This window comes from Lissotriton helveticus, chromosome 7 (assembly GCF_964261635.1).
Source record: "Lissotriton helveticus chromosome 7, aLisHel1.1, whole genome shotgun sequence".
In the NCBI taxonomy this organism is placed as follows: Eukaryota; Metazoa; Chordata; class Amphibia; order Caudata; family Salamandridae; genus Lissotriton; species Lissotriton helveticus.
In genome coordinates, this window is record NC_136068.1 from 1,293,781,130 (window position 1) to 1,293,797,850 (window position 16,721).

Genomic DNA, 16,721 nt, shown 5'->3' on the forward strand with positions numbered 1-16,721 from the left:
GTAAACATCAATGGGAAGCCCATCTGGGCCTGGTGCTTTACTACCGGTCAATCCATCATGGATTTCCTCAATGGTGATATCTAATGGCAACACCGGACACTGACTTCTTTCTATATTTGGCAAATAAAATACATCGCACTCAGGTGGATTAAAAATACTAGAGCAGGGTTTCACCCACTCGTCACAATTTACATGCAAGATTAATTCAGGGAATTAATCATTCTTTAGGAACGGTGAGTTAAGTCTCCCAGAATAACTTAGTATTCGCTGTATCGGCTGCCTTGGATAACTTATACCCGCTAACTCTTGGAGCTTCTTCTTGCCTTAAGAACCAATTTGTAGTTATGGCGTGAGTTTTTAATGGTCTCCGTATTTCTAGGTCTACTACCCAGGCCTTGTTTAAGTTTGTTTAGGGCCTGTGTACAGTTACTATCAAACCAACCTCTATTTTGTCTACTACTTCTTTCAGAGGAGATTCCCTTGAAGTAGGACCAGGATTACAAGGACAAAAAAACTTTCCTTTGTTTTTATTTACATTTTACCGCAAATTATTGTCTTACAATTTTTGGTCCACTTTCTCCAGCTCCCTTCTCAAGGACACACACCTTGTGAAAGGTGCTGGCGTGCTGGAATCATCTCAACTGACTCCCGATGGAAGGTCGGTGACTTCCTCTCAGACTATGCAGATTTGACCCAAGTGTACATCACTTACCTATATCGTGTGGCTCTGATGCAATTAATTAAAACGACAAAATGAGTTTAAATGTTAAATACGAAAAGACTCCCAAGAGATTAGGCTGGTCAGACATGGTGAAATCTGAATGAGCAATGGAAGGATGAGGAATGAAGTTAGGGGAGAAGTAATTGGGTGAGAATCTTATTACCCAACCTGAAATTCATACACCATGGTTGAGGAAAACGCTGTGGACCTTTACTAAGTATTTACGTTGTAAAGCAGGATTGAAAATACTTTTAAAAAGAAGTACTAGGTCCTAGCATGGCCGGTATAATTATGTGTGACGGTTCCACTGTGCTGTGTTGTCATCTGAAGAGTCCCGGTTAATGACCATCCAAATATTTATATTTGGAAATCTAATCAACATTTATTTTTAAAAAAAGGATCCTTCCTTAGCAGAGTAACTTCTCTGGTCATTGTGTTGAGGCAGTATTCTGTTGTAGTGGACTATATAAATGCACTACAACCTAACGTTAGTCCTTGCGCGCACTCACACAAAGCACCTTGCAGTCCCTTGATTCTGTCAAGTCCAAAATATGCTTCCACTAGCAGGCGAAGACACAGATGTTAAGGTAAAAGTCAGCTGGATGCAGACAACGCGTTTAGATACTTGTTACCTAGTCTTGCGTTTTTTCTGGTCCTGCCAAACGGCTTTACACTCCATACATATGCCTGAACTCTGAGAAGGTCTAGTTAGAGTAAAGGAGTTATTCACTGAGTAATGTTTACTTATTTAGTGCTCGCATTTTTCTGGGTTGTTACTACTTACTGTTGTTTGCCCCAAAAAAGTACCAATGCCATCTCCGTTGTTTAGCTCGTGCCTGCTGCTGCCATCCACTTCTCGCTGCAGAAAGCATATCAGACATGCCAAGATGCCCTGGATTATTGTACCATGTCTAATACGCTGGTTTAAAAAAAAACTTTTTGTGCTTCTGGTAAGGTAGCGAAGCACGTGTCACTTGACAAGCGTGAGACTGAACAAACATGTTCTGGAGTCTCTGTTAGATACAGCGACATATTGTAAACAGCACGTGGATCTACCTGAAGTACCCACATTGGAAATATGGTTTCACTGGTAGGTATTCTTTTGATAGTCCATTTGGCTTTCAAATGATCTTAAATCTTTGAAGTGTCCTAAAAATCTGCCTAGCTTTTGGCTTTACTTTTAGCGCTCCTTCAACAACCCATAGAAACATCAGGCTGCATCTTGGACAAGACTGCTTCCTAGTTAGATTGATTGAGATAAACTTGAGAGGAAAATGACAAAGATGAGCTCAACTGTCAGGCACATTTAGGCAAATCATGGAACACTGAGTTAATACAGGTTGTTGTTATTGGTTAAGAGCACTTTAGGCTATGGTGAGAGATCTAGGGAACGCATGAATTAGGATTTCAATGAGCGTTAGGACAGAATGTAGCACATGGCAAGACTAGTTAGACAAAAACACTGTATCTAATTTCTGACCGCACACAGGTGCTGTTGTTGCTATTGATGTTTGTGTTAGAAGGTAGTATGGCATATTCTTTTACCTGCCGATTGTACACTTTGTACTTTTCACTTGCATCAGACCTTGCACTCTGCTGACTTTTAACTTGACTGATGTTCAACAGGTCATCCCCGTGCCCAAGCGTGAAACATGGTGACGAATGGGGAGACCCAAGTAAGTGTGATCATGGAGATGGGTGCCAGTACTGTCACACTCGCACGGAGCAGCAGTTTCATCCTGAGGTGTGTGCGGTGAGCAGTCTTTCTTGTGATACATGCTATGTCATCAGAGCTTGCTTTATTATGGGCCTATATGATTGATATAACAATGTGACAAAATAGAAAATAAATCTCATCTCCATGTCAACAACTGTTTTTATTTCTGACTTCCATTCCCCCACTTAGATTACCCCAGCCCCCATTCTACTCTACCAGTCCACCATTTCCCCCATTCCCTCCCCTTGAGCGGTCACACACCTATCCTTGGACACCACTGTTTCCCATCGCTCCCCCCACCACTGACAACAATCACTCCAGTCCTCATCTACACCTGTCTGACTTCACCATTCACTTGGAACCCCCTGCATACACACTTCCATTAACAAGTTCCACCCACCCACTACCTCTGCTCAATTAACCACTGCTGAGGCTCCGGTGGTGAACCTTCCCAATGCCAGCTCCCTCAATCGCTCGGATACTCCCCCCTCACTAAGATGCTTTCCCCAACTTGGAACCTCTCAGAAACCTGTCCTATGACTTAATACTATAAACTCCGAACTGCATCTGATCCAAGCAGGTATTCTCAAACTAGTTTGTATCACCTCGAACACAGGTGGTCCCCACACTTAGCTCTCCTCCTTTCTGACCACACCCCCAGAGTTCCCAACCGCTACTCTGAGCGTATCCCTGCCTACAGAGGAGCACTCAGCCTGGCTATAGGACCATACCCAGCCTAAATCACTCCTCTCAACCCAATAGATTTGTCACACAGCTATCATATGATCTATTCAACCTTCTAGACACCTATAACCCTACCCCGGCCAATCTCACCTGACCTCTCACCAAAATCGAGACTATCATTTTGCTCCCCTTCAGTTCATCCTGTCCCAATTCTAGGTCTATCAACAAATCGATCCTCACCCAAGTTCCCATCTCTAATACACCTACCTCTAATACACCCTTTAAATGCTCATGACTAAATGCCGTAAAACACGCGGTTGACATAGCTGCTTTTATCCTCGACTAGGACATTGACATCCTCATGCTGACAGAATCCTGGTTAGGCGACACCTTTGCTCTCACTTTGGACATTCTTGTCCCCCCAGGTATGCCATCATTAGATTAGACCGCCCAGGACGCTAGCGTTGGCCTAGCCTGCATATACAGAGTCTCATTCACTGTGAAACAATCTCACACTACATCTTTGCCCGCTTATGAATACCTCCAAATGCTCCCTCTACACGTTATATCACCTACTGGGAGTAATCGTCTGTTCATTGAACAGGTCATGAAAATAAACTCCAACATTGATGACCACACCAACCAAATCTTCCTTGGTGACTTCAAGGTTCAATGAAACAAAACCAATGACCCGCTCATAAACTGTTTCAAATCCTCCCGCCAGGACCTCAACCAAGCCTACAACAGTCCGACCCATAAGAAAGGAGACACCTTTGACCTTATTATTGCTAAAAAGAACACTTTATAGGTTGATGCTATTCTCCTGTGCGATTTCACTGACCACCATTGTCACCTTTTCCCTAAATATTAAAGCAATGATCTCCAAGGGCCAACCAAAGAAAGCCAAACACTGGATCCGTGACACCAGAGACTGGACTGTTCCCATGAGGAACAGGTTCAAGATTGACTTGCATATGGCTGGGGTCAACCGAAATCTGTGACTGGGTGTGAGTGCCTGAAAGGTTTCGGCGCTATGTCCATCATATCCTTGTGTTTGCTTTGTTCGCCCACAGTTGGCAGGGTATGTACAGACGTGGGTCCCCTGATCACTTTGCCACTGGTTTCAAGCTAGCCTGGCTGATGAGAGGTGTTACCCCGAAACCCGTCCCAGGATGCTTGTTTCCGGTCCAGGGAAGACCTGGCTTGGCATTTCGGACTGGGCTGTTCCCGTGAGGAACAGGATCAAGATTGATTTGCATATGGCTGGGTCTGTACTGGCGTGGCAAAGTGAGCTAAAGAACGATGATGGATTCAACCCAGATCTGTGAATTTGAGTTTCAGCACTCTGTCCATGACCGATGCCCAGGACCTCACTGAACACTATTTCAATTCCATATCCGAAATCATGGGCACCATAGCGCCTAAACAACTTAAAAGAATCCTGTCAAACGATCCAACCCCTGGTTTAACAGTAACTTTAATTTAGAATGGCAACACATCAGACTTGCTGATAGAGCATGGAGACCCAGCCCTCCTTGGCCAACCTCAAACTCCTACTTCAAAAACACAGTACCTTTAATAGGCACATTAGGAACTCCAACGTAGCTTTTTTTCAAAATCAACTAGACGCTGCTACTGACAGACCTAAGAAACTGTTCGAAATGATCAGTAACCAATCTACCTTCATAAGCGATCTTGCTTCCACAAACAACAAAGCACCTCCTAACTGTGAAACCTTTGCCTCCTTTTTTCGCTGTGAAAACATCACAAATCGCTAACGACATTGAGACCGCTCTCAAACTTCTTTCACACCAACACCTCCTGTACCCCTCCACTTTGGATAATGAAGCATGCCCATATAATCGCCTCATCTCACCCAAAAATTAATGCATCTTGGGCTACTAAGGAACCTACAAAACTGTTTGAAATCATCAGACGCCAATCTTCCTGAAGACACAATCCTGCTTCCTCAAATAACATAGCACCTGTAAAATCCTTTTTCGCTGACAAGATGTCGTTAATCACCAGCGACAACCAGACCGCTCTCAGCCTCTTACTGCCCCAACCACTCCCTCTCACTGTGGACACTGAAACTCACCTGTAAAACCACCTCTTCTCGCCCAAAAATGATGTCTCCTGGTCTAGCTTTATAACCTTTCATGAGATGGGCACTCTGCATCCTCTGACCTCCTTGAAATATTCTAACCACCTCATTGACCCCCCCCTCAACTCCTAAATGAGCCCATTCACTTTCTACTCCCACTTTGGACTAGGATAATCAATGCCTCTCTCACCCAAGGCACCCCACCCGACTGCTTAAAAATTGATCAGGTTATCCTTATTCGAAAAACAAAAAAACCCTTAATCCGACCAGTCTGCCTCCAACAACTACCGCCCCATCTCCAACATCCCTACTCTGGTGAAACTCCTAGAAAAATGTGTGCACAGCCACATAGAACAATTCCAACACTGTTAATCTGTCTTCTGATCGGGTCATAGCACCGAAACTGCTAGGGTCCACATTGTCACAATGCCTTTTGCTCAGTTGACCAGATTGAATCTTGCCTCCTGATCCTACGTGATCTGTCAGCCTTTGACACCATCAACCATGCTATCCTGATTGACCTACTAGAACATAGGATAGGCCTCTCCGACACTGTGCTAAAATGGTTCTCCTCTTTTCTGCACAACAGGACGCAGCACTTCCTAATCAATCGCACTCTTTCTGAGCAGTCTCCACTATCGTTAGGCATACCCCAAGGCTCTATCCTCTCCCTGATATTGTTCAACCTCTACATGGAGTTTCTTACTGAAATCCTCAAAATCTCCAAAATCTCCTACCATATTTAAGCTTGATACCCAACTCTACATAAGTTAACCTCCTCGAGGACATTTAGACCCTCAACAGCACCGTAAGAATGGCTGACTTGTAACCACCTCAAACTCAATGCCCTTAAAACTAAATTCTGACTGATTGCACCACTCACTACCACCTTTTTTGTGAAAGAATGACTTCCTCTTCTCTGTGCCTTGAATTGTACCCCACACATCCTTGACTCCTCCAATTCTCTCGGTATAACCTTCCCCTTGCTAACCAGTCGAGACCCAGAAATGCCACCAGCGGTTTTACAAAGGAGTGCAAATTCAACAGTGCTGTTTTATCAATTTTAGTTATTAAAAAGGGCAGATAAAAGTTTTTAAAATATGGTGCTTGAACAAGAGTTAACCTCGGGCTTCCTGTTTGCCTTTCCACCCATACCCCTCCTACTGAAGATTCTCAAGAAGATCAAGAATGACTGGGCCCAAGTTATCCTGGTGGTTTCAGACTGGGCATGGAGAGTCTGGTATCCTGAGCATGGCCATCGATCCTTCGATCATGCTGCCTCTTCAGGAAGATCTTCTGTCACAGCAACAGGGGAGGGTTCTTCACCCGAACTTGTCAACTCCCCGCCTTCTTACGTGGAGATGGAGCAGCAACCGGAGACAGCTTTTGAGCTTCCTCCCGAAGTCTGTAATGTTCTCCTGCCAGCTAGGCGTCCCTCCACCAAGACTGCGTACACTTGCAGTTGGGAAGAAATTGTGGCATGGTGTGCAGAAAATCTGTTGATCCCCTTTATGCTTCTCTTTCTGAAGTTCCGCTTTTTGTTCTTTCTTTTGCCCAGCAGAGCTCTGCTCTGAGCATTATAAAGGGTTATCTGTCTGCCATTTCTGCTGCCTTGCTGTTGCTGAAAACCCTCGTTATTCAAGTCCCCTATTGAACATTGGTTCCTCAAGGGCCGTTCTCATCTCCTAACTTCTTCACCATTCATTGTTCCTCAGTGATACCGTAATTTGGTTTTGACTTTTTTGATGTGTGCTCCTTTCGAGCCTCTACACAATTGTCCCTTCAGGCTTCTCATCTTGAAAACAGCCTGTTTGAGACATGTGTGCTTTAGATACACATGCTTTGCATACCCCTGCCATATAGTGTTGGGTCCGGATGTTAGCAAGTTGTTTTTCTTCGAAGAAGTCTTTCCAGTCACATGGTAAGGTGACTCCTCCTTTCGGGAATAGTGCGCATGGGCATCGACTCCATTGTTGGATTGCTTTTTTCCGTCATTGGGTTCAGCCGTGTATTGCTGTGCTCTCGTTCGTAACCGTTCTTCGGGTACCACTCGGTGCTCAATCCAGTCTACCCTCGATGGGATTGTTCTCAAATGCGTTTCCCTGTTCTCTGGTTATTGAATTGATCGGGAAACTCTCTATCTTCGGTCAGAATCATCGGGGCGGCCCACGGGCCTAGCCGCGTCAGTCCCCCCTTCTGCAAATGGAACGAACTCCGTTCCAATTCTGTCCTCCGTGCAGTGCCAAGTACCCTCACTCCGATCTACACCATGTTTGTAACTTGTCTATCACCGGAGCACAAGGAGGAAGACTGTAATGCCTGTAAGTCGTTTCGGTCAAAGAAAACTCTACATGACCGTCGAGTATTCGACAACGTGAAATACACACGTTATCGTCTAGTGCTGATGGCTTTGCGGGGTAAAGATCTGGATCAGTATCCAATGGAGGGTCAATGGTGTAATCATTCCAAGGGTCTACAGGCAAATGAGTGTCTTCTACATCAATATCATATTGGATGTGGAAATCCCTGATGTTCTATGTGTAAGAGAGCTTGAATTGGTAAATGTGGAGAAACTGGTGGTGGAGGGAATTGTGGGTGAGAATAAGCAGGGCTGGTGGCAAAGTCTGTTTTGATTTTCAGAGGGATTTGATGTGCAGGGTCCTCTGAAGGAAGTTTGCATTTGACAGGTGTTCCCAGAGTGTTTCGATTGTCGTCTGGTACAGAGTCCCCCTCTGACCCTTCACTCTCTCTGCAGAGTGTTTACCAAATGCCTAGCACTAGTCGCAGCTCATCTCAGAAGATGACAAATTCACGTCTTCCCGTACTTGGACGACTGGCTCATCAAAACCACCACTCACCAAAAGTGTCTAAAACACACTCAGACCACGCAAAACTTACTGCACCAATTGGGCTTCACAATCAATGTGCAAAAGTCTCATCTACAGCCTTTACAAATACAATCTTATTTAGGAGAGACTCTCAACACTCTAGCCTCTCCCAGTGCAGCCAGAGTTCGCAATATTCAAACTCTAGTATCACAATTTCAAGCCAATCAAACCTTAAGAGACAAAACTTTTATGCAACTCTTAGGAATGATGGCGTCGTGAATCGCAATAGTGCCTCATGCAAGACTACACATGCGTCAACTACAGCAATGCCTAGCACATCAGTGGAATCAGTCACAGGGTCAATTAACAGATCTAGTGTTGGTAGACAGCCACACCTATTGTTCTCTGCAGTGGTGGAACCCTCAAAATTTATCGAAAGGGCGGTCCTTCATCGACCCTGTTTCACAGATCGTTCTAACAGCAGATGCATCTCTCACAGGTTGGGGTGTTCATCGCCACAATTACACAATTCAGGGTGTCTGGGACTACAAGCACAAACGTCTCCACATCAACTATCTAGAGCTTCTAGCAGCATTTCTAGCCATGAAGCTTTTCAGTTGTCCTAGTCCGCACGGACAACATGACAGCCATGTACTATATACAAAAACATGGCGGGACACATTCTCTCCGGCTATCGTGCCTCTCTCAGACCATCTGGACCATCACAAAATTCATCTTCTGGCAGAGTACCTTCCAGGAGTCAACAATAAAATTCCGACCTCATCAGGAGAAGGAGGCAGCAAATACACAAGTGGGAACTTCATCCCCAGGTTCTACTTCCATACCTTCAACAATGGGGATTCCTACAAAAAGATCTGTTCGCCACAGTGGACAATGCAAAATGCCCAAATTTCGCATCCAGGTTCCCAGACCCTCGCTCCGAAGGCAATGCCCTATTGATCAATTGGTCAAAGATATTTGCCTATGCTTTTCTGCCTCTCCCACTCCTTCCGTTTCTGGTTCGAAAGCTCAGGCAAACCTCGCTTAAACTGATTTTGGTAGCTCTCACATAAGCATTTCGACCATGGTACACCACACTTTTGGAACTCTCGGTAGTTCCACATCAATAGCTGTACCTCAATTCCAGCCTTCTCACTCAGAACCGTGTTGAAATCAGACACCCAAACCCTAAGGAGCTCAACTTAGCAATTTGGCTCCTGAAGTCATAGAGTTTGGAGTCTTAAATCTGCTCGCAGACTGCATGACTATTCTTAAAGAATCAAGAAAGTTCACTACCAGAACTTGTTATGCAGCCAAATGGAAACAATTTGTTATTTATTGTGATAACAAAATTAATCCTCTGGATGCTTCTGTTCAAAACATTGTTTGTTACCTTCGACAGCAAAGTAATCTAGCTTACACATCTATTCGATTGCACCTTGCAGCAGTGGCTGCATATTTGCAAAACAGACTGCATTTATCTTTGTTCAAAGTCCCTGTGATTAAAGCCTTTATGGAAGGCTTAAAAAGAGTAATAACGCCCAGGATACCCCTGGCACCGTTATGGAATCTCAACATTGTACTTACAAGACTTATGGGTCCACCGTTTGAACAATTACACAGTTGTCCTTTACTGTTTCCTTCATGGAAGCTTGCCTTTCTGATTGCAATCATTTCATTATGGAGAATTGGTGAGCTACAGGCATTAACCTTAAAAGAACCCTTGTTCCAGCTTCATAAAGATAGGGTAGTTCTTTGCATCAGCCCAAAATTCATCCCTAAAGTAGTCTCTGCTTTTCATCTTAACCGATCAGGTGAGTTACCTGTATTTTTCCCTCAGCCTGATTCTGTAGCAGAATGAGCTCTTCACACACTTGATGTCAAAAGAGCGTTATTGTATTGCATCGAAAGGCCAAAAGATTCTCGTAAAAGAAAGCAACTGTTTGTCGCATTTGCTCCACCTCACAAGGGCAATCCTATCTTTAAATCTGGCCTTTCAAGATGGATTGTTAAATGTATTCAAACTTGCTATCTAAAATCTAAAAGTACTTTATCTGTACCCCCTAGAGCACATTCCACTCGCAAAATAGGGGCATCTATGACCTTTTTAGGCAACATTCCTATAGCTGGCATATGTAAGGCAGCAACATGGTCTACACCACACACATTTACCAAACACTATTATGTGGGTGTATTACCATGCCAACAAGCTAATGTAGGGCAAGCAGTGCTCTCCACCACCACCGTATCTGTTTTTGGGACCACGTCGGGGGCAGGCTAAAGCCCCACTAGGTGACTGCGTCTACTGCCCTGCACCAGTACCAACGCCGGAGGACTCCAATTCCCGGCAGCCAGTGGGGCGCGCACGACGCACGTCATCTGCAAGCACCCGGAGGCGCTTAAAAGACCGAGGCGCCTCCCGCTGCGCGTAACACTCCACCACCACCGTACCTGTTTTTGGGACCACGTAGGGGGAAGGCTAAAGCCCCGCTAGGTGACTGCGTCTACTGCCCCGCACAACGCACGTCATCTGCAAGCACCCGGAGGCGCTTAAAAGATCGAGGCGCCTCCCGCAGCGCATAACACTCCACCACCACCGTACCTGTTTTTGGGACACGTAGGGGGAAGGCTAAAGCCCCGCTAGGTGACTGCGTCTACTGCCCTGCACCAGTACCAACGCCAAAAGACTCCAATTCCCGGCAGCCAGTGGGGCGCGCACGACGCACGTCATCTGCAAGCGCCCGGAGGCGCTTAAAAGACCGAGGCGCCTCCCGCAGAGCGGGAAGCGCGCCGGCGCTGCCCGGGCCAAGGGCGGGCCCGTCCCGTGCCCGTCCGCGACAGGAAGAGGCAGGGCTGGGCCACCCCTCTTTCACTTGGCTCCAAACGCACCTACAACAAGAACATATGGTCCAAAAGGTACTGTGGGGATCTGAAGGGGGACTATTGCCAACGGTGTTTTAATTAACTTTACCCAAAGGGTGACTAATATTCAGTAACAAAGCTACCAAGGGGGACCTGATCGGGAACAATGGGAAAAAGGAAATCTATGGAGGGGGGTCCCGCTCTCGCAAGTACAAAAAAGGGGAAAAAAGCAAAAAAGTCTCAGCATGCGGCCACCAATTGTGTCCTCTCAAGCATTGAAGCAATTGTCAGTGAATGTGAGGCGATCTTGGGGGGAAATACAGGACCTATTGCGAGGGAGGAAAGTGACCTATGTAATGGGGCCCCGAAAACAAAACGGAGCAAGGTGATCCCTGCAATTTATAACAAGATTCCCTCTCCCCCCGTCAATCAATCAATCAATCAATCAGGTCATTTATAGAGCGCACTACTCACCCGTAGGGTCTCAAGGCGCTGGTTTGGGGGAGGGGGGGTGCCGTTACTGCTCGAACAGCCAGGTCTTGAGCTTCTTCCTGAAGGAGAGGTGGTCTTGGGTCAGGCGCAGGTCGGTTGGGAGTGAGTTCCAGGTCTTGGCGGCCAGGTAGGAGAAGGACCTTCCTCCTGTTGTCGCTCTTCGGATGCGGGGGACGGCGGCGAGGGCGTGGCTGGTTGATCTGAGGAGGCGTTTGGGGGTGTAGAAGTTGATCCGGTTGTTGAGGTAGCTCGGGCCTTGGTCGTGTAGGGCTTTGTGTGCGTGGGTGAGGAGGCGGAAGGTGATTCTCTTGTTGACCGGGAGCCAGTGCAGATCTCTCAGGTGTCCGGAGATGTGGCTGCGTCGGGGGATGTCGAGGATGAGTCTGGCCGAGGCGTTCTGGATCCGCTGGAGTCTCTTCTGAAGCTTGGCGGTGGTTCCGGCGTAGAGGGCGTTGCCGTAGTCCAGTCGGCTGGTGACGAGTGCCTGGGTGACCGTCTTCCTCATCTCGGTGGGGATCCACCGGAAGATCTTGCGTAGCATGCGCAGGATGTTGAAGCAAGATGAGGAGACGGCGTTTACTTGTCTGGTCATGGAGAGGGAGGAGTCCAGGATGAAGCCCAGGTTGCGTGCGTGGTCCGTCGGTTTGGGTGCGGTGCCCAGGGCGGGGGGCCACCAGGAGTCGTCACAGGCGGAGGGCGAGGAGCCCAGGATGAGGACCTCCGTCTTGTCCGAGTTCAGTTTCAGGCGGCTGGTCGTCATCCATTCGGCTACCTCTCTCATCCCTTCGTGCAGGTTGGCTCTGGCGGTGGCGGGGTCGTTGGTCAGGGAGAGGATCAGCTGGGTGTCGTCGGCGTAGGAGATTATGTTGAGGTTGTGTTGGCGTGCGATGGCCGCGAGGGGGCTCATGTAGACGTTGAAGAGGGTGGGGCTCAGTGAGGATCCTTGAGGGACGCCGCAGATGACTTTGGTGGCCTCTGACTTGTACGGTGGTAGGCGGACTCTCTGTGTTCTTCCGTCGAGGAAGGAGGTGATCCATTCCAGTGCCTTGTCCTGTATTCCGATGTTGCCGAGGCGCTGTACTAGGGTGCGGTGGCAGACAGTGTCGAAAGCCGCGGAGAGGTCCAGGAGGATGAGGGCCGCTGTTTCTCCGTTGTCCATCAGAGTTCGTATGTCATCGGTGGCAGCGATGAGGGCGGTCTCGGTGCTGTGGTTCGCTCGGAAGCCAGACTGTGAGGGGTCGAGGGATCCGTTCGTCTCGAGGAAGGCGGCCAGCTGTTTGTTGACGGTCTTCTCGATGACTTTGGCCGGGAACGGGAGGAGCGAGATGGGACGGTAGTTCTTGAGGTCGGTGGGGTCTGCTGTGGGTTTCTTGAGAAGAGCGCTGAGTTCGGCGTGCTTCCAGCTCTCAGGGAAGGTGGCGGTGTCGAAGGAGGTGTTGATGATGTCCCGCAGGTGGGGTGCGATGACAGCGTCGGCCTTGTTGAAGACGTGGTGAGGGCAGGGGTCAGTCGGAGATCCGGAATGGATGGAGTTCATTGTGCGGATGGTGTCTTTGGTGCTGATCGGAGTCCAGGTGCGGAGGGTGGTGGTGGGTGGCGTTGTTGCGGTTGTGGCTTGCGTTGGTTGGTTGCTGAAGCTGTTGTGTATGTCCGCGATCTTGTTGTGGAAGTAGGATGCGAGGGAGTTGCAGAAGTCTTGCGACGGGGTGATGTCATTGTTTCCGGCGTTGGGGTTGGAGAGCTCTTTCACGATGTTGACGTCCAATTGTTGAAGTGCATAGCCCGCCCGAGTGCCTGTCAGAAGAAGATCCTGTAGAATCTTTAAATACTGTCATTTCGCACATTAAGATAGGCCTACCAGAGGCCATTCCTGAGATTCCTATTCTAGCCCAAAATGGGGCTCTAATTGAGAAAATCATTCCCTGCTCTAACAGATTTGCTGTTTTAGAAGGCGAATCCGGGGATCTAGTTGATGAAACATCACATGGCACTAGGAAATTAGATCGCAAGACGGCCAACCATGAGGACTGTTCAACATGTCTTTCCTCTAATAGATTATTGATGAATAAAATGGGAACTCTCGAGAGGGAATTGGGTTTAATTAAAAAATTGTTGTTGGATTTATCACGGAAAGGGGAAACGGGTGGGATTAAAAAAGCATTGCCCCCAATACCCCTGCATTAGTAATACAATCGAACACAAGGGAACCCCCCCCTCATAAAACCCAAGCCTGGTGGGGGGATACGAGGAAAAGTTTCCATAGTCAGATAGGCAGTACGAAATGCTCCGGTGCTCCCCAATACGGGCTTGTATGCAGATGCGACAAAATCAGGGGGAGCTATACAAAAGTGTTACGATCAATGCCCGCTTAAAACCAACTCTGGTAGCCCAAGTACTTTGACTACAGGGCCAAGCACAGGTGGTTGCCAGAGACCTCAGTCTAATAATAAGACCCTGGGGAACTCAAAGGCCACGGTATACCTAACCAGGGTCCCAAAATCTAGGGGGGGGGGGTCATGTTTATGAGAGCAGTGAAGCCATTCATAATAAAGCAATTCACTGGATACGACATGTGAGGGGATGCAGATCAATTATCTGGGAGGATATGATCAGTGTTAAAAGACTGTCCCTGCTTAGCTCCCATACAGACTGTATTGAAATAAAGTTGCGTAGTATGGCGATGGCGGAAAACTTAGTATCCCTGGAGTATCGATCTTGCCCACCTAACCATTCTAATATCCAAATTAGATATTTTCCACTGTGGTCCAGAGATTGGATGCAGGATGATTCTGACCTGAACAAAATAGACTGACTAGATAAGGAAATGCCCTCTGTACATGCAGCCGACACACTTGTTGCTGTCAATTCGGAAACATTGATCCCAGCTACTATGGCAACCCTAAATAATTTGAGCCCGGAAGGCTCTAGATTGGGTAGTGTTGACCATTGTGAGCTTGTGAATTGGTCCCCTGATTCAAGAGTGCCCGCGGGCCCGGTCAATTTTAATCTAATGGACTTGGCCCCTCGGGCTTCCCCTGTCGGTGAGGAAGGAAACAGCGGTGTGGTCTCCCTGCTCTCCTGGAACATAGCAGGTCTCCAAAAGAAACTGGACATCCCGGAATGGAATGAGTTCATCAGCCAGTATGAGATCTGCATGTTTCAGGAGACATGGAGTACGGCACCGCTGTATAAGTCTGGGTACTCCACTTTCTATATTCCGGCAATTAACTCGGGGAAAGGGTGACCATCTGGAGGCTTACAAATATGGATCAGTGTGGCATTAAATTGTGACATCTCTAATCATAACTCAGGTTCGAGTGACATTATGCACTTATCTGTAAAAAGCCCTCACAATGACATATCGGTGGAATTGTTTAACATTTATGCTAGAGGCACACCAGGGGGACAAAGCTCAGATACCATAGCAGCTCTAGAAACTGCATTAGCAGGTGTCCCACCTTTGGCCAATATCATCGTGGATGGTGACTTCAATTGTACATATGAACCACTGATGGAAGAGGATCTAATGGGGGTGAGTGAGGAAGATGCAAGGCTGGGAATTCCCCCGCTAAATTTGCCGATAATTGGGAAATGGACACCAAGGGTGGTTCAAATCAATGCTCTAGCTATAGAATACAATCTGCGAGCACTGAACGGTAGAACCACCTCGGATCCCAATGGGTCAATGACTTTTAATAGGCCTAGCAGTCCCTCACGTATTGACTATATTTTGCTTAATACCCGATTTTGGGGGAGCTTATTAGACATGGAGGTGATTCCGTCGCAAGACAGCGATCATAACCCTCTATGCATGAAAATTATGGGGGGAAACTCGGGAGAAGTACCTAAACCCCCGTTACTGAAAACAAAAGAGGTTGTCCCTTCCAACTGTAACCGCAGATTAAAATGGCAGAAGGTGGCGTGTCAGGAAGAAACGCTGTCTGGTATCAAAGAACTAGTATTAGCGATGAGCAGGGAACTGACCGCACTTAATCTGCCTCAAGATACTACGCAGGGACCTGGCCTAAGAGATCTATATAGCAATCTTGTAGAGAAACTAGGCTTTTTTTTTACCACAAAGGTAACTAGAAGTAATAAGAACAATATGCCCAAGTGTGGTAATTTGTGGTACACGGCCAGGTGTAGGGAAAAAAGAAAGTCTATAACCCTCGCACTGCATAGCAAAGATCCCATGGCTATTAGGGATGCTAGAAAGGAATATAGTAACACGGTGTATCTGGCAAAACTGGAGTGGGAGGAGGACCACTGGCAACAGCTTAAAACAGCTGCCCAGCTAAAAGATTTTACCCTATTCTGGGAGTTAATAAACAAACTTAACAGAAGGGGAGAAGAACCCGTCTCAAACCACATAACGGACCAGCAATGGATCTTGCACTTTGCCAAACTATATTCTGGCGAGATGGAACAAGAACAAAGTCAAGGGCCACCGAGAGAGATGTCTACAGATACCACTGAGCCATCCGATTCCTTCACCATCAATGAGGTTGAATTGGCCATAAAGAGTGTAACCCCGGGAAAGGCAGCAGGGCCGGACGGCCTCCCCGGTGATTCATTCCTACACGACCCCCCATTATGGGCCAACTTCATCACCCTTCTTATGAACTTAATTGCACAGGGACATCCGGTCCCTGAGTCGTGGAAGGGAGCTGAGGTTGTAACCATATTCAAGAAAGGCGCCAGGGAGGACCCTGCAAACTACAGGCCGATTCGTTTAATCGATGCGGTTCAAAAGGTAGTGGTCAGGGTTATTGTCTCTAGAATAGGGTCTTGGCTTGATGAGGGGAACATTCTGACACACTTCCAGGCGGGTTGCAGGGAAAGGGTGGGAACGATGGACCAGGTTTTCAGATTCTTTGCGGTTTACTGGAAAACTGTTTCCATCGAGAAATACCTGGCCTTCATTGACCTGAAAACCGCCTTTGACTTGGTGCCCCGTGCAAGGCTATGGCAGGTTCTAAATGACATGGGCTTCCCACGTTATTTTCTTTAGTTTGTTAAAAAGCTCCATGAGGAGAACTTTGCAAAAATCAGATGGGGGAGCCAGGGACAACTGACTGGCAGGGTTCCTGTGAACAGGGGGGTCCGCCAGGGCTGTGTGATGGCACCGACTTTGTTCTCTCTTTTTATAAATGGGATGGTAGTCCATTTGAGAGAGAACCCGGCCGATGCCCCGGTCCTGGCGGGAGAGAAAACACCTACCCTCCTTTTCGCAGATGATACCCTGCTGATGGCTAAAACCCCTAAGGGGCTACAGAAACTGCTGGATAGTTTTAAACTGTTTTGTGATTCCCG

General features: G+C 47.3%; 1 protein-coding gene across 4 annotated transcripts in view; it reads left to right on the forward strand.

The window, feature by feature from the left end:
* The window catches only part of UNK (unk zinc finger), a 938,451-nt gene that overhangs the window by 314,078 nt on the left and 607,652 nt on the right, over positions 1 to 16,721 (forward strand). For 2 of the 4 annotated variants that reach the window (XM_078654545.1, XM_078654547.1), the window contains exon 6: positions 2,348 to 2,474. In XM_078654545.1, the coding sequence (XP_078510671.1) occupies positions 2,348 to 2,474 (127 nt within the window). The remainder of the gene's footprint in view (positions 1 to 2,347; positions 2,475 to 16,721) is intronic. The other 2 variants (XM_078654546.1, XM_078654548.1) reach the window with 1 other exon arrangement.